The 19,367-nt window shown below is 39.0% G+C and overlaps 1 protein-coding gene across 2 annotated transcripts in view; it reads right to left on the bottom strand.

The window, feature by feature from the left end:
- Positions 1-1,229: 1,229 nt before the first annotated feature.
- LOC114660526 (death-associated protein kinase 1-like) overlaps positions 1,230-19,367 on the bottom strand; it is a 108,129-nt gene continuing 89,991 nt past the window's right edge. For both annotated transcript variants that reach the window (XM_051931212.1, XM_051931216.1), the window contains 5 exons: positions 17,362-17,479; positions 17,103-17,257; positions 14,846-14,920; positions 10,135-10,248; positions 1,230-9,355 (listed from right to left, as the gene is read on the bottom strand). In XM_051931212.1, the coding sequence (XP_051787172.1) occupies positions 8,180-9,355; positions 10,135-10,248; positions 14,846-14,920; positions 17,103-17,257; positions 17,362-17,479 (1,638 nt within the window). In that variant the 3' untranslated portion in view covers positions 1,230-8,179. The remainder of the gene's footprint in view (positions 9,356-10,134; positions 10,249-14,845; positions 14,921-17,102; positions 17,258-17,361; positions 17,480-19,367) is intronic.

Here is a 19,367-nt window from a genome sequence, read left to right on the forward strand (position 1 = left end):
TCAGCCCCAAGGGAGAAGTGGGAAATTAAAGTTACTAGAAGCTGCAGTGGTCTGGAAATACTCCATGGAAGACGTGGTGTGGCCCTCGAAACATTCCCAGGTCTGACATAAAAGGAAGCCTACTGCCACATATAGACGAGCCAGAGTCGGGAGGCAGCAGATATCACTCAGCAGAGGAGGAGGAAGAATTGTGCTTTATTGTTCATTTATTGTATTTGTGTGGCTTATATCTGGAGAGGTGATCCTTGGAAAGGTGCTTGGTGTGAATAAATACCTTGTATTTTATTCTAACATTTTATTCTACTGTGTCTGTGATTTGGGGCTCTCTGGTGCCTCCTTGTGGTTACACTATGACTTGTGACTGAATATTAAAGTAGGCATCTTTAAATATTATCTTGACAGCATTATTGAAAAGTATATGTGGACTAATGTATTTACATAAAAAAATGAACTATGGAGTACTACAAAAATAATACTGCAATGTGTTTGTCTTCCAGCTAAAAAAAAAAACTGATAAAACTATGAATGTGAATCTGAATTATTGCACTTCCTATGTAGTTATGTATTGCTGTAAATACCAGTGACTCAGCATGAACGCATTCAACTGTCAGAGCTAAGTAGGACATCATTTATTAACGTAAGTTTGCATATTGAGGTCCTGGACTACTCATGCAATGCCTCACTAGGTGCCATGCCAGTCTTCTGCTTGTTCCAAAATTAGTTTTGCACATTCCTATGTGCTAAATGATCAAGAGTGCATAAAAGCGTCATTACGAGGGACAACTGATCGAATGCGCATCATTTCATATACAGTAATTCTTATATATGTTTATTTTTGCCTTGTACCATGCAGCGTGTAATGCCTTTATTTTCATTATTAGCACCTACTGTATGTCCAATTATGGCAAAAGGTGTATTAATAAAAATACACATAGGTCTTCACTTCACAGGTAGTATTTTTGTAAAACAGCCAACACAAATACTGCTTTTGGGAAGAAGCAACCCTATACCAAAAAAGTATAGACATAAATGAAATTTTAATGTTTTTGATATTTTGATAACATAAAACTGTAAATTTATAGAATGTGGCAAAACAGATCAGCATTCTGAATATTTAGTTCAATTCAATTTGATTTTATTTTCCGAAAGAAATTTCAGCAGATTTTACAGAAAGATCGCAACATCACATGAAAACATATCAATAAAGAACACAACCATCAAACATAAACTTAGTACAAATAAATAAAATCTAGCAATGAGCATCATACTTGCAGTGAAGCATGAGATCAAACATATCAGACATAAAAATGAGCCATCATTTAGACTTGACTGATGCTTGATGCAAATGCTAACTGTGTAAGTGCTTAGGCTGACGGACAGGCTTCCCGACTGGGATGGAGGGCGATTCCTTGGAAGGATGGTGGGATTGGAGACACAACCCAGCCTGGGACGCCCTGCAATCTTAGTCCCAGTTGGAAGCAAAAAAAATTGGATGGACTAGGGGATGGTAGATGGCAGAAGCAAGTTATTCCCCCAGATAACAGGTGGCAGTGTTCCTCTAGGCTGATCCCAGTTGGGACCCCCACGGGGTGGCACGGAAATTGCAGTTCAGAAGTGCAGGCCTGTCGGGGTCCTTGGGTGCCACCAGAAGGTACTGCAAAAGGAAAACTGCCCTGGTTTCCATATAACACAGAAGTGCTCCGGACAACCAATGCAGTGACAACAGAAGCAATATTGGGTCCTGTTTAAAAGAAGCCCCCAGCCTCACCACAGGGGGTCAGAGTCAGGAGGCAGCAGGTGACCCTCACCAGAAAGGCGGAAGGAGCAGAAGAATCTTGTAGTTGTAACTGGGTACTTTGGCTGCGTTCACTGGAAAAGGTGTTTAATTTATTCAGAGTTGTGATGGGTGACATTGTGTCTGTGGCTCACTGGCGATTCCTTGTGGTTATACTGTTTATCTTTTGATTTAGGCCTGCGTATGTTTATTAAAATTAAACTTCTTACAACAGACTCTCACCACAATAAAAACAAATTAAAGTACATTAAGTTAAACAGAGCCATGCTAGATATATTAAGGTACATTCTAGCAATGGCCACATAACCTCTCATTTAGTCTCTCAAGATGCTATGAAAGGACACCACTAATTTAGAAAACAGCAGTTAATATGTCCGAAAGGGACATATACAGTAATCCCTCAGGTCACGACTGGCAGATGATTAATTCTTTGCTTGGCTTGCCCAATCTATACCAGAGGTCGAGCAGAGGAGGTGGTCTAGGAGTGTGTTTGGTGAAGTGTAGCACTAGGCCATTAGTTAAGTCAAGTTGAAAGGACAGATAGAGATCTCAGGCAAGCGTAAGCAGGTCCAAGGTGTGGCAGGTTAATTACAATTTTCTCTTTTGTACTTTGCGTTAAACTCACTGTTTAACCATTCCTGTGTTTCTATTTCATTTAGTAAACATATGCTTTTTGAACATCTTCTAAGTTCAAGGATGTCATAAGAACGCTGTCCAGCTTCCACAATATAAATACATATACTCCGTATTGCATATTTTGATCATTTGTGCTGTGTTCTGTGCCCTGGTGCAGCTTCAGCCACCTCAGTTACAGGAAAACACTCTTTTACACAGTGTTCTAATGCTAATGACTGTGTAACACTCTTCTAAACAGCATTCAGTGCTAAAGAAACACATTCTCAGGATGGCAATTCTCAGTTCAGTAGCTGCCATACCACGTAAAGCAGTTATTGTATGTTATTACGAGTCTTTAAAGCCAGTGTCACTCACCTATTTTGTTCCGTTTATCTTTTTTCCTGTGCTGACTCCCTCTGACTCAGCCTCTGGCCAGCCAGGTATGTCCAGCAGTTTGTGTAGTTTTATATTCGACAAAGTCCTTCTCACAACAGCAGTGGACAAAAACAGTACCTGTTCTTCCATAGGATGGGTGGACTTCCTCAAAGGTATGTCTTTCAGGGTATCAAACTATGCATAGAAGTTATTTAGAATGTCTGGAAGAAAGGTATCATTACAGCAGACAAGTGGTGTGCTCTTATAGCCTATGATGGCTTGGATTCCCTGCCACATGAGCCATGTGTCTCTGGTGTCCTGATAGTGGATGTGTTTTTTCTTGCCATATTTTCGCTTAGCTGCTTCGATGCCCAAAGATAGGTTTGCCCTCGCTGTCCTGTCAACTGATCTAAAGCCTGCATTACATGTTTTTAACAGTGCATGTACCTCCAATATCACCTATGGTTTCTGATTTGGACATTTGGACATGTTTTGATGGTCTTAGAGACACTGGCTAGACAGAGGAAGCAAGCTAGGAAAGATGTGCAGCAGGTTAGGGTGATAAAGAATAAAGATGGAAACATACTCACAAGCGAGAAGAGTGTATTGAGCAGACAGAAAGAGTACTTTGAGTGGCTGATGAATGAAGAGAACGAGACAGAGAAGAGGTTGGATAATATGGAGATAGTGAATCAGGAAGTGAAATGGATTAGCAAGGAGGAAGCGAGGACAGCTATGAAGAGGATGAACAATGGAAAACCCGTTGGTCCAGATGACATACCTATGGAAGCATGGAGGTGTTTAGGAGAGATGACAGTGGAGTTTTTAACCAAATTGTTTAATGGAATCTTGGAAAGTGAGAGGATGCCTGAGGAGTGGAGAAGAAGTGTACTGGTGCCGATATTTAAGAATAAGGGGGATGCGCAGGACTGTTGTAACTACAAAGGGATAAAATTGATGAGCCACAGCATGAAGTTATGGGAAAGAGTAGTGGAAGCTCAGTTAAGAAGGGAGGTGATGATTAGTGAGCAGCAGTATGGTTTCATGCCAAGAAAGAGCACCACATATGAAATGTTTGCTCTGAGGGTGTTAATGGAGAAGTATAGAGAAGGCCAGAAGGAGTTGCATTGCGTCTTTGTGGACCTGGAGAAAGCATATGACAGGGTGCCTCGAGAGGATGTAAGAGTTGTACAGGATATGCACGAGGGAAGTGTGACTGTGGTGAGGTCTGCAGTAGGAGTGACGGAAGCATTCAAGTTGGAGGTGGGATTACATCAGGGATCGGCTCTGAGCCCTTTCTTATTTGCAATGGTGATGGACAGGTTGACAGATGAGATTAGACATGAGTCTCTGTGGACTATGATGTTTGCTGATGACATTGTGATCTGTAGCGATAGTAGGGAGCAGGTTGAGGAGACCCTGGAGAGGTGGAGATATGCTCTAGAGAGGAGAGGAATGAAGGTCAGTAGGAACAAGACAGAATGCATGTGTGTGAATGAGAGGGAGGTCAGTGGAACGGTGAGGATGCAAGGAGTAGAGTTGGAGAAGGTGGATGAGTTTAAATACTTGGGATCAACAGTACAGAGTAATGGGAATTGTGGAAGAGAGGTGAAAATGAGAGTGCAGGCAGGGTGGAATGGGTGGAGAAGAGTGTCAGGAGTAATTTGTGACAGACGGATATCAGCAAGAGTGAAAGGGAAGGTCTACAGGACGGTAGTGAGACCAGCTATGTTATATGGGTTGGAGACGGTGGCACTGACCAGAAAGCAGGAGACAGAGCTGGAGGTAGAAGAGTTAAAGATGCTAAGATTTGCATTGGATGTGACAAGGATGGATAGGATTAGAAATTAGGACATTAGAGGGTCAGCTCAAGTTGGACGGGTGGGAGACAAAGTCAGAGAGACGAGATTGCATTGGTTTGGACATGTGCAGAGGAGAGATGCTGAGTATATTGGGAGAAGGATGTTAAGGATAGAGCTGCCAGGCAAGAGAAAAAGAGGAAGGCCTAAGAGAAGGTTTATGGATGTGGTGAGAGAGGACATGCAGTTGAGTGTAACAGAACAAGATGCAGAGGACAGAAAGAAATGGAAGAAGAAAGAAATGGAAGAAGATGATCCGCTGTGGCAACCCCTAACGGGAGCAGCTGAAAGAAGAAGAAGAAGAAGAAGAAAGAAGAGACAATCACATCATCAATGCACTTGTTAATGTGAGGCCTAATTTGTTTAAGAGTTGGTTTAGACCGTTTAAGCAGTATTCTGAATGCAGGCAGTTGCATGATGGGAATATGTTCAGAAAAACTGAGATGTGGGTGGGGTGCAGCTTTGTAAGCCTCGTGAGAGTTTGCAAACAGAAGGTCTAGTTTGTTCTCTGTCCTGGTGGGAAAGTTCAGGTGCTGATTAAAGTTGGGGAGAAAAGTCAACAAGCTCATGTGTTTAAAATCTCCAGCCACAAAAGAAAATATACAGGGATGCACAGTTTACAGCTGTGTAACCATTCCGTAAAGTACACGTAATTGGCTTGAAAAAAATAATGGTAAACTCCCATGGCAAGTAAAAAGGATGACACTTTACAGTTAGACACTCCAGCACTGTAGAACATTGGCTTGCTTCTACTGCAGTGGTTTTTTAATCATTCCTTGTTCACATAAACACACAGACCGCCACTGTGCACCTTACTGGTTGATTAAGCAACTCTGTCCACTTGGAAAGTGGTTAGTCAATCCAATTGAATGGCTCTCTCAGGGATGCTATTATGGAGTCACGTTTCAGTAAAGATAACAATGGAATAGGCCCTCATCTCTCACTGGCTTAGCTGTTGACATCTGAAGTTATCCTGTGAGCGAACATGTGAAAGCATAATAGATGGGAGTCCCGGCTGATTGTATTTTTTTCTATCCTGATGTGGACACCAGCTTGTTAACCTTGCTCCTGCTTCTGCTCACCTTATTAATGGCTATCAGCTATCATTTTATAGTCGATTCATGTGAAGCTGTGTTATGGCAGCCGGATCTTCGTAGAATGCCAGGGCTGCTCAACTGCTCCCTTAATACTGAGGTAATGTTGTATGCGCAGCAGTGATCACTGATGTAAATCACTAGCGTCAGTAGGTTTTCTGCATAATATATTGTAATGTGTGAGATGGTGTCTTGCACCCCAAAACAGGAGGCTGAGTCTCAGTACTTTAGCAAAACCAACTTTATTCAGCTTGAAACAGGAACAGCGTGGTTATTTATTGTAGCGGAATCTACCATTCTACAATACAGAGACGCAGAAAACGGGCAGGGTCGTAGCCAGGTTAGTGGCCAAGTAATACTGTTTCCTGAATTTATAATGATCTTTATAATGAACTTATAGCACAACTGCAATCGACTCGGGTCTGCTTTAGCTGCGAGCCACTACAGCATTGGGAGCCCGTGGTTGCCCCAGCAACTGATAAACTGTCATCCGCAGACAAGGTGATCGTGCTTCGGGATGCTCTTTGGTGTGTTGTCCCATTTGGAGGAGTCCCAAAAGAGTTCAGAGACCTTACAATATGCAGCACAATACACACGTGAAGCAACATTTTTAACACAATTTGCACGGAATTTGTCTGATCCAGAAGAACCACTGTGTTTGCACACGCCACCAGAAAAAAAGATCTAAAAGAAAATGTGATTCATCAGACCAGGCTACCTTCTTCTACCACTGCTCCATGATCTACCGTATATACTCACTTATAAGTCGGGTCTTGAAACCCGAAATACTGATCATAAAGTCAGACCCTGACTTATACGCCTGTTCAAAAATGTGACACATTGTTTTTTTACATCTTCTTGCTTCATCTAATCTCACACCAGTTTCTCAGACATGTCAAATTTTGTTGCAGCAGCGCAGTTACCAATTTCTTTTGCCACTTCAACGACTTTTAATTTAAAACCAGCTTCATATTTTCTTTTGATCGAACGCTCCACCATAGATAAGTGATGTTCTTACGATAAAGGTGTATGAGGGTGTGAGATACAAAAAACACTAAACAGTGCAAATGTCACATCGGAATAGGCACAATACATAGAAAAAAAGGCAGTGTGCTCCGTGGTTACTCTCTCAGGTGGGCGTTAGCATATCAATCTCTTTGATCAATAGCGGGAGTTTTCCACATTCGGCTTATACGACTGACATAAAATACAAAAAATTATACGGTAAAATCAAGCCCCAACTTATCCACGGGAGAGCTTAAATGCGAGTATATATGGTAGTTGTGACATTAATGTGTCCATTATAGGCACTACACAGCCCCAGACACCACAAGCTGAGATGCACTGTGTGTTATGACAAATTTTGCTCATGCCCAGCTTTACATTTTTCAGCAATTTGTGCTACTGTAGATATTTTGTGGAATCGAACCATTTGGGCTAGCCTTCACCCTGCACATTCATGAATAAGACTTGAGTGCCCATTACCCTGACACTGGTTCACCAGTTGTCATTCCTTGCACCACTTTTGGTAGGTACTAACTACTGCATACTTCCAACACTTCACCTTCTAAAACTGACTGACTGTTCATTTGCTGCCTAATATATCCCACCCCTCGACAAATGCCATTGTAACGAGATAATCAATGTTATTCACTTCACCTGTCAGTGGTTTTAATGTTGTGGCAGATGGAAAAATAGCATATTCAGAAAAAATGATGAAGATGCGAAGAACATGCAAACTCTATACACACCGTGAACAGCCTGACATTCAAGCCCAGGCTACTGGACCTATGGACCTTGACAAATAAATAATGCTGGCTTGCGTAATACACTTTCAAATGCACCTTGGTAATTTAAGAATGTAACTGGGGTGGCGCAAGGATGTTATGATTTTAAAATGACAGAACAAATGGTTGGATTGATTTAGAAAAGAACTAAAGTATTCAAAAAAGTAATTAACTAATACAGTTTATTTAGCTTGTCTTATATACTCATTTGACATGTTTAATATTACCGACTGATGTAATGTTTAACGACGGGTTCTCCACTATTGTCCATATTTTCTGGCATTCTTATAGTTCTCGGTGGTGCAAAAAATATGTACTTCACCTTACCAGTAGATTGACATTTATTAAAATACTTTAAAATAATGTTACGAGAAGAATATGTGGAATATTAAACTTAATACAAAATCTTCTTTGCATCTCTGTTACGGATATGGATTCAGTGTAGGCCATAAAGCTGAACACGCAATGAGGCATTGACAAGTGGAAACTATATTTAGTCTACAACATTGGCGCACCGTTATATACACCCCCTTCGGTTTTCACTCAAAGACCCTCAAAACACCCTGAAAATTGTCACAGCCTTACACCACACCCATTACTTATCAGCTTATTGTTGTATCACTCCGCCTGACTCTGTCCTACAATGGACACTTCTCATATAAAGTCTTGAAACATAGTATTAATTGCATCCACACAGTCCTCCCTTTCAAGACCACTTAAGGCACGGTTTAATTTGAATATTGTCATGTCTTGACATTTTTGGAACAGCACAAATGTAGGTGATAATCCTTCTCTCTTAGCTTGCTCTGCTACAGCCTCGCAGTTCTGATTCGTTCCATTCGTAAGCACTTCTAAAAGTCCCTTCCAATGCCTTCCAAGGGGATGCTCAAAATCTAAAAAGGCACAAAGTTTGTCAACTGTGTCTGCTTGTAACCACCTAATGCTGGCATCCCACATCAGGTTTTTAACAACAGTCAGGTCATGCCCTGAAATTAGGACATCACAGGGCTTTTCATCACACCCTGTTAATTTATTATAAAGGCGTGTATTACTTTTTTCAGCATCTAGGATTTCCTTCATGGTATAGACAGTAAAATCAGCATTAAATGTGCCCATATTGGCTTCTAGCTCCTTTGGGCTCAAATATAATTTTTTCCATTCATCTTTTGTTCCAAACCTCAGAAACAAACTCTCCACTTGAAAACAAATGGCTTCTAGTATGTCAAAGCATTGCTTGCGTGAGTCCTGTGGCTCACAGTTATGGCTTCTGTATCCTCTAACAACTATATTAATGCAGTGGCGACCTTTTGGCACTTGCACAAGGACCTCTGTGTCATGTATGCATTTTATTCCATTGGACCAAAGTACAAATTTCTCTTCGACTGTGCCATCTTGTCTGAGCTGTGTAAAACATTTCATTAATTTCATTTGAAGCCGGGCAAAAAACACATGAGAAATTAGTCCGTTTTCTTTTTTCCAGGTGTAAGATATCCCATAATAAACATTAAAACATTCATGTTTGGTCCATATGTTTCTTGGCATCTGTTCCTTTAGCCAAGCTGGTACAATATAATTTTCTCCATTTTCACTATAAAGTAACTCCAAGACTTCAAGAACCTTCAAAATTGTAGCTGCAGAGCCTTCTACATTTAAAATGGCCACTATTTCACTTGCCGTCCATGTCTCCTTAGCACATGGTAATTTTCCAAGCCCAAAGCTGCCAAACTTGCCAAATATATCTTGACATAACCACTGGATATCCAAGATTATAAGGCCACTGTCCTCCTCAGATGCATAAGACTCAATAGCAAAATCAGGAAAAAAAAGTAACTAAAAACAATAAAAATATAATTAAATTGGGCAGCAGTTCAATATAGTTATACACATTTAAACAATATACTTTGATTGCCCAATAAGCAGCTTTAAAAACTTTAAGCATAAATATACAGAATTCATTTAAATAAGTTAATCTTCTCATTATCCATAATTATCTAGACAGAAACTGCTAAAAGCCTGCCTGGCATCCTAGAACTTCTTGAATTCCATCCCCCTGCACCATTTTTATCAAAAGCTTTCTTCTGGATAAATAATTTAAACCTATAACGGTAAGATTCACATATTTAAATATTTTCTTTCCCCATGCAGTATTATTCACTAGTTAGAAAATGAAATTACATAGGAGTAATTATTTCATACACTCTCATGGTAGTATTTTGCATATTGTATGTTTTGACTTCTCACTATATTAATAGATAAAATGGTGTTCTTCCCTGCATTACATTCTACCCTGTAATTGTATAATGTGCTTTTATTTGTGTATGCAAATTGACCAAGCCAGTTTAGAGTTAACAATAAACTGACCTCTAAACCAAACACCTGGAATTGAAGACAAACTGTAGTTCCTTTAGAAAACATATGCAGACAATTGTCTGCAAACTCCACATTGGCAGTCATCATGCCAGGATTTGAACTTATGTTTCCTGTAGGATAAAGGCAACACTGCTATCTACTTTGTTATTCATTCTGCAGTATAATTATAGTCAAAAACTATACTGTTCATCTTCATACTGTTCATGTTCAGGGTGATGAATACAGAAAAATAAAATCACCTCAGAAATGTTGTGAAGATATTCTATAGTTGTTTTCAGGGTTTCACAGCTAACATCTTCTGACAAATTCTTTTTAACGGATAAAATAAAATCTTTCCAGAACAAGAATTTAACCTGGAAAATAAAATGCATTTCATTTTGAATGAGTTAAAAAAATTATCAAAATGATTAGCAGTTTTTTTTTCTACTGCATTGCAATTATGTTTTATTAAAAATGGATCTGTTTACCACCTCTTATCAATAATATAGATAGATAGATAGATAGATAGATAGATAGATAGATAGATAGATAGATAGATAGATAGATAGATAGATAGATAGATAGATAGATAGATAGATTCAGAAAGTATTCAGATCCTATTCACTTTCTGCACATTTTATTGTGCTGTAGATTTAATTTTAAATTGATGAATTTACCATTTTACCCTTCAATCCATAATAAATAACATGTAATGACAAAGTTAAAGCATGTTTTCAGAGGGGTTTGCAAACTTATTACAAATTGAAATCTTTCATTCATACTAGGCCTGCTCACTTTAGTGTCCTGTGCTATGCGCCATCTACTTCGCGTCTTTGCTGCGCATGGTGCCCCCTCTTAAACAGTGATACAATGGGAAACAAATACATTTTCTTTTTACCTCCTCTTTGCTCGATCTGCTGCTGGCTTGCTGCTACTGCCGTGCCACGTGATCTGCATCTTGCATGGCACTACGAACATTTAAAAGCCTGTACAGCAGCTGTCCTTTTGTCTCACTGCTTTGTCTTTTCTCCCCCAGACATCCTCTGCTCTTGTTGGGGGTCCCGCTCCCAAGACAGGTCCCTATGAAGAAGAAGATTTTCTATTCTTTTAATTGAGAGACAGAACTCTCCCCTCCGACTACACACGGAGTCTCCTGAAAGAGACTTATGTTTGTTTGAATTGTTTGAATAATGTTTCAGTCTCTAAAATCTCCTGTGTATCTGTGCAACTTTGTGGTCCAAGCGTGACAGCGTATGTGGATTTCACTTTCACCAAACAACAAATCTTTTAATTCTTGCGGATAGGCCTCTTCATTGGGAAGAAACACTACTTTTCCCTGATGGCAACACGAATTAGACAATCTACAAGTCTCCGACTTAAAGTTTAAATCCGAACAATATATTCGATCTCTTTTCACTGTTCTGTTATTTCACTGAGTAATAATTTCCATTTGTTTGTGCTAATGTGATCTTTACTATCATTTTTTTGAGACTTTCAAATTTTAGTACTTTCATCATCTCTATCCTGGTCTGCATGTATATCGCGCCAAAGTTTTTGAATTCTTCATGACATTCTACTTTGTCATCTACTCTTTGTCATTTATTTCCGGCCCCGGGCGCGGTTAAATCTCTTGGCACAAAGTCTCATCTAGCGGGACATGAAAGTATCTCTCTGCAAAAGTCATGTCTCGTCCCAGGATTTTTTTATTATAATAGAGAGATAAGTATTCAGACCCATAGTTCAGCACTTTGTAGATGCCCTTTTGGCAGCTATTACAGCTTTGCATCTTCTTGGTTAAGTCTCTACAAGCAGTGCACACCTGGATTTGGGTAGTTTACCCCATTCTACCCAGCAGATCCTCCCAAGCCCCATTAAATTGGATGGACATTGCCATGTTCAGGTCTCTTCAAAGATGTTCTGTGGGGTTTAAATCTAGGCTTGGGCTGGGTGATTCGAGGACAGTCAGAGACATGTCCCAAGGCCAATCCAGCGTTGTCTTGACTGCATGTTTCGGGTCATTATAGTGCAAAAAAGATGAACTGTCACCTCTTTCTGAGGCGGGATGCACTCAGGAGCAGATTTTTGTCAAGGGATTGCCTGTATTATTCTGTATTAATATTTCCCTCAATTTTGACCTGTTTCTCTGCATTTGGCTGAGAGAAGCACCCCTATGATGCTGCCACCACCATGCATGTTTTAGGTAGTTTATGAGAAATTTCTTATCTTTGCCAAACATAGAGCTTGGAGTCCTAACCAAAAATCAAAGTACATCAACCTTGTCCTATCAGAGCAGAGAATCTTTTGCCTTTTGCGTTCAGAGCCCTTTAAATACCATTTGGCAAACTCCAAGCAAGCTGTCATATGCCTTTAACTTAAGAGTAGCTTCTGTCTAGCCACTCTACCACAAACACCTGATTGATGGGGTGACACCGAGACTGTCATCTTTCTGACAGGTTCTCCCATTTCAGTAGAAGGCTTTTGAAGCTCTAACAGAGTAAGCAATGGGCTCTTGGTCACCTCCCTAAGAAGGCCCTTTTTACCTGAGATGGTAAAATGAATTTAGGGATGCATGGCAGTGTTCTAACTTTAGGCTCCGGGGTTGGTATAAGTGTGTGGTGGTGTAGCTGAGTGGCACTAGGGTGTTGATGAGGACATTGGTTGGACATGCATGCACATATAGATGAATGTGGCTCAGTCTCATTCCTCAATTCCTCAGCCTCTGTCCTCACTCTGAGGTTTGTAATTAAAGCACCTGTGCCCACCAGAGTATAAGAGGACCCTGAGGAGGACAGAAAGAGATGTCAAACAGAGAACAAGAAAGGAATATGAGAAAGAAAGAACCAGAGCATAAAAAACAAAAGGAAGGAGAGGCAGGATTATGAGGTACTGCTACAGAGTGGAGTTAAATGGTTGGGAAATAGCCAAAGGTGGACAAAGAGGATGGAACTCACGGGGGCCAGGCTGAGTGCCCAAGAAGAAAGAGTGACCAACTGCTCTGAGTGACTTCCGCAGAATCCAAGGTATGGCTTCGGGAGAAGACAGCAGGGCTTGCTGGGTTCCACTGTTTTGATCAAGGAGTATTTATTTATTTATTACAAAATGCACCACACTTTTGCACACTGTTTGTATTTTATTAAATAAAATGCACTGAACATTTCTGAAGCACCTACTTTGCTGAGCTATGTGTCTTTATTACCCAGTGCACCATTTTTGTTTTACATCAATCAATGTCCTGGGTTCAAGGAGGGAACAAGGAGGTGGACAATCCGAGAATCACTCCTTGCTACCCAGTTTGGTTGGATGGCCAACTCTAGGAAGAAGCCTATTGGTTCTTCTGTTTCACAATTATTGAGCCCACTGTGCTCGTGGGAACACTCAAAGCTTTAGAAATGATTCTAGACCCTCGCCTTGATATATGCTTCACCACAATCTGATTTGGCAGTCTAGAGAGAGTTCCGTGGAGTTCATGCTTTGGTTTTTGTCCAGTAAAGTAATATCGAATTGTGGGACCTTATATAGACAGGTGTGTGCCTTTCTAAACAACGTCTAATCAGTTCAGTTTGCTACAGTTTTGACAAATTTCACAGTTTCTAGACATTTCAGATCTCTTTTTCTGATTTAATGACATTGATTCATATATAGTTAGTAAACTTGTGAAATTTGCAGATGGCACTAAAACTTGAGGAATGGCAGATACTAAGGAGGCAGCCGAAACAAATCAAAAAGAAGTGGATATGCTTCAGAACTGGGTGAACACTTGGAAAATGCAGTTTAATGTAGAAAAGTGTGAAGTGCTACATGTGGGCAAAAGGAATGTCAGTTATAAATACAAGATGGGAGAAACTGTCCTATAGGAAGCAACCTTTGAAAAGGATACAGGAGTTTATGTTGACACAACATTTTCATTGTCTAACCAATACGCAGAAGCATTTAAAAAGGCAAATAAAATGTTAGATTATTTAATAAAAACAGCTGAATATAAATGCAGGCACGTTATGCTCAAACTATATGCACTAGTGAGACAACATCTGGAGTTATGTGTGCAGTTCTGGTCACCACGCTACAAAATCTATATAACAGCACTTAAAGCTGTGTAGAGAAGAACAACCAAGTGCATCCCAGGACCTAAGAACATGTGCTACAGTGACAGCCTCAGAGAATTAAAAATGTTCAGTCTCAAGCAGAGGAGTATGTGTGGGGACCTAATCCAGGTCTTCAGAGTTCATTGATAAAGTAGATATAGCAGAATTCTTTCAATTTAAGGGTGACTCACACAATCAAAGCTATCAGTGGAATTAAGGGAAAGTGCATTTAGGATTGAAGCCAGGAAGCACTTCTTTGCACAGAGTTGTGGGAATCTGGAACAAACTAGTGAGACATGCAGTTGAAGCAAAAACCTTGACAATTTTTAAGAAGTATCTGGATGAGATATTGGGACAACTTAGCTATTCGCTAAACAAATGAGCTTGATAGATTGAGTTGTCTTCTCTTGTTTGTTCTTAATTAAAGAAAACAGGAAAACACCTAAGCACAGTTTGGATACTTACAGTATCCAATCACAGTCTGAATACTTATATAGATCAGAGATTTCAGTTTTTGATTTTTAAAAAATTTGTAATCCTTTCTGAAAACTAGTTTTCATGAGTTATTGAGTGTAAAAAATGGCAGATTTATTCATTTAAAAATAATAAAAAAATGCACAGAAAGTGAAGGGGTCTGAATATTTTCTGAATCCACGAAGATAAGAATCCACTTATTGATTGACAGATAGAGATACATGTCATTAAAGACAGAAAGAGAACCTTGCAAAAGCCTTATTACACTTTAAAAGTTTTCAAAGCCACCGATTCTCAAAATTACCCATTTAAAGTCAGTCACAACATAAAAATCATTGGTCATTAAACATGCTGCTGTTCTCGCTGAACAGTCTTTGTTTCTTAATTGAAGGTCCAGGAACCAAAGGTCACTTACATCACCATTATGTCTTATGATCTGTAGTTCATTCATCACTTCTTTGCATATTGAGGGCAGAGTGCTGTCCACAGACTATAATAAAATAAAAATTATAAAATAACTGTGCAATTCCCAATGTAGCTCAAGAAAAACACTAACAATAGACATGACATTTGAAATATCAAAGTTACAAAAGTGTGTGAATGGCATTTAGGCATAATATGGGTTGATTGTAAACTTCAAAATACACTTCGTAATTACTTTTTAGATCCCTCTAAATTATAAAAACAGTTTTTTACATTCAGTGTCTCAGAAGGCTGAAACCTAACCCATCACAAAGTATTGGAAGTTAGCAATTATTAGATGTGGGCTGCTAGTCTACCATTTGGTAAAAGCAAATGCATCCAAAATATTGTGATGAGCCTTGATAAAGGGTGCTATGTTAGAGCAATATTTAGGAACATCTCCTCACAGCTGCAGAGAAATAGGTTCCCCAGCTGAATCTTATGTGGTTTGGCAAATCTCCATTTGTCCTATATGGGCCTGTGCAAGAGTGTGTCCAGTGATGTACTAGCAGCCCATGCAGTGTGTCTTTTTGAATTGGTTTAAATGTTTCTGGGACAGGTTATTTTTCCATAAGCATCTTAAACAGAAAAAATTCAGAAGATTTCAAAACATAAAACATTTGCAGAAAATCACACATGGAGCCACACAAATTGAAATACAAACACATGTAAGGTAGGGATGGCAATAGGACTATTTGTAGCTTCAGGATGGGATTTACCACTGTAACTGTATAAACTGTCCGTAAAATATGTTAAAGAAAAAACTGCAAAAGAAAAATGCATTCCAAAAGTGCTGTTAGAAAAAATAAACTTGTATTATTAAAAACCAACTTTTCATATAAAAGTTTGGATAATTGATACTGACATTGCACCTGAAATCATACCATTCAAATAATATTAAAATAATAATATTCATTTCAGTATTTGTTTTTGATGTCTGCTATTCAATGAGAATATGGCTATTAACTAATCCATGTATGGAATTTTTCACTTTTTCAAATTTTCAATTTTTCTAAATCTCACTTATTTTGGAAACAATTAGACTTTATTACGTTTAATGAACAATCTATCCATTCCATTTTTTCTTTAGAGACTCATATAAACCTGCAGCTTATCATAGCACAAACCCCAGTTGGGTTACCAGTCCTCATATGAGACTTTTCTTGTGTATAATCAGTCAGACTGCATGTCATTGCTTTTTTGTTGATGAGATGCAAAGTGCCATTGGTAGGAAAGCCATTTGGAGCTAATTCTGTTTGTATCATTTCCCCTGGATGGCTCTCCACTGCCTATATGTATATATGAAATGCAAATATAAAAAAAAAATCATATAATAAAGTTTGAAATATAAAGCATACAAATTAAATGAATTGGCAGCAGAAAACACAGTGGTTAGCTGTTGTTTCACAGCAGTGCAATTCCAGGTTTTAATACAGTTATGGTTTGTATGGACTTTGAATGTTTTTCTTAGGTTTTCCACTCACATCCCAAACTATTGGGTATTAAGATAAAAATGGCATCTCTATATTAGTCCAGTGTGAGTGTATGTGTCCTGTGATAATCTGGCTCTTGCCCTGTGTCAGATACTGCCATGAAATGCAGATTAGAAAATGGATGACAAGAAAACCTTCAACTCAGTTGACCCAAAACAGTCAGCATTGGGTACAAGGTGGGTGCCAATACTGGATAAGATACCAGTTGATTGCCAGATGCATTCAGCCATATTCATGCACAGTGGGTTAATTCAGGCTCACTAATCAACATGCCTTTTTTTTGTTCTTTATTTCACCTTATACAATTTCTTGTATTAGGAATTTGTTAGTTTTCCTCATACCCCTTGGGGTCAGAGCGCAGGGTCAGCCATTGTACAGTGCCCCTGGAGCAATTACAGGTTAAGGGTCTTGCTCAAGGGCCCAGCAGAGTAGGATCTCTTTTGGCAGTGACGGGGATTCGAACCGGCAACCTTCTGGATACCAGCACAGATCCTTAGCCTCAGAGCCACCACTCCGCCTTGCATATCTTCTGGATGTAAAAGTAGAAAGGAGTGGCTAAGTAATATGGAGAGAACATGCCAAGGTCAGGCGTGAATTTAAACCCAGTGTCATGGAGCTATTAACAACTCTTGCACAACTTCTACTGTGGAAATTAAAAAAAAAAAATATTTACAATTTCTGATTCAAATTACCGTAATACAAAAAAATGGTCTTTACCTTCTGGAAAGTCTGCATACACTCCATTAGCTTTCCTCTGAGGGGCTGCACATCACTAGCAAATTTACAATTCATTTTGAAGTCTGTTGTATTGATGTCCAAGCAAGTTTGGGAATCCTTGATGTTTTGGTGAATTGACTTAAAAAGGTACTTGACTATAATAAAATCAAAAGTATACATTACCTTTAAATATTAGCCTTTAAATATTAAATATTTAGATTAGAAGAAGCCTTTCTAATATTAACATTGGTTTTCTTACCAACTTGTTCTTTGTTGTCCATTTCTAGTTTGTCATAGTGACTACCAATCAAGAACACTTTAGCTTTATTTATAATGTTGTTCCTGCAGACATCTAGGAAACGTAACCAGTACAAAACCTGGAACAAATAATGTATCAAAAGCTTGTTTTTCTATATGTGTACAAACATAATGTTACAGTGCAGAGCTATATGTCATTTTAAGCAATGACATGTTACAGTGCAGAACTACATGTTGGTTGAGAAAACACTATATCAAAATACACTAACTTTATACAGTAGATCAATCAGTAGTATACAACTGTGATAAATATAGCTTTAGCATTTTTCCCAGCTTAAAAATGGGAAAAATTAAAAGTCTTTCTAAATATGAATAATACTAAGAAATTAAGTCATGCATCTATTTCACATAGGATTTACTACTGCAATGTATTATTCACAGGTTGTTTAAACCATTCTATATACATTAAATTGGTGCAAGAATTTTTATTTGAACTAGAAATTACGACCGCATATCTTCAGTTCTTAAGTTGTTACTCTGGCTTCCAGTTAAGCTTGGGGTGGACTTCTATCTTACATATAAAGTCTTAAATTGCTAAGGCCATGTATCTGATCTTATCATTACTTACACACCAGAGTGTGCATTAAGATCTCAAGACTCTGTCCTACTAAACATTACAAAGATTAACAAAACAACAGCGGGAGGTCAAGCTTTTAGCTACAGAGCCAAAATTCTGTGGAATGATCTGCCCTTCAGTCTTAGCTTTTAAAGACACTTGGTGTAGGTCCCCAGGGGCCTCATGTACAAATGGTGTGTACACACAAAAATGTTGGGTACGCTTGTTTCCACATTCACATCGAGATGTATAAAAACTAGTGCTGGGCAGCGATTAAAATCACATATTGTCTGCCAATCACAACAATCACATTGTTATGTGCAAAATTCAATAATGAACTTAAAAGTAGTGTATTGCGTGTATTTGATTTGCAAACACTTTAAACAAATAAGGTGCTTTTTAACAGCAGTGTTCTCTTCACACAGTAGCAGTTAAAATACTTCTTGTAAATCTCAACTTAAACATTAATGTAATCGAATCAAATATAAAACCAAAGCTATTTGCCACTGCCAGGGCTTTAACATTTAATCTAGTTTGTTATAGAAAAACAACTTATCCAGAGCCATGACTGCAATATTATAACAGGCACCTTCCGAGCAATAGGAAGTTAACATTTCTAAGTCTGTTTTCTTTTTTATCTAAACAGATACCAGCAGAAACATTTTCTTTTATCAGGAAGCAGCACAAACAGTCTATGTTCAGTATCAACTCTCTGAGGGCTAATATTTTTTCGAAAAAATGTGGTTTCACACATAAATCAACATAAAACGTCTGTTGCTGCCTGTTGTGCCTGCTGTCAGCGCCAGTTTGCAGTTTGCGGCAGCAGCGGCTGTGTGGGGGGTTTCGACGGCCAACAGGAATGCACAGTAGGCTGGCTGCCAGGATGTCTTTGTGAGACAGGTGCACGGGGGTGGCAGTTGCAGTGAGACGCAATATGGTTTGTACCTCCTGTCATCGTAAGTGTCTGTCCTCCCAGGCAAATGTTGCCATAGATGCATCAGCTACACGAACATGTTCAGCACCATGATCAGCTGGGGGCCTATCAGCTGATGCCAGTACCTCAGTTTCTTTTTCGATCTACATCTCAAGATTACTTGCATCAAAATCATAGTCCGACAAAGTCCGATTCAGTGATAATACGAAAAAAGTCATCCACAGATTATTTTATTTTGAGCATTCACTTTGGTATCTCCCCACATGCTATTTTAGAAGCTGTTTGCTCTTCACTACTCATGCACGCGCAGAGAATCAAGGTCAAATCAACAAGGCTAACTTTCCTTCTAGCAAAAGCGTATTGAAAAGCTCTATAACAAGAAGATCACTGATCTCTATCAATCGCTAGCGAGACTGAGGCTTTCAAAATAATAATAATAATAACAAAAACTGCATTA

Source organism: Erpetoichthys calabaricus, chromosome 1, assembly GCF_900747795.2.
Source record: "Erpetoichthys calabaricus chromosome 1, fErpCal1.3, whole genome shotgun sequence".
NCBI classification, from domain to species: Eukaryota; Metazoa; Chordata; class Cladistia; order Polypteriformes; family Polypteridae; genus Erpetoichthys; species Erpetoichthys calabaricus.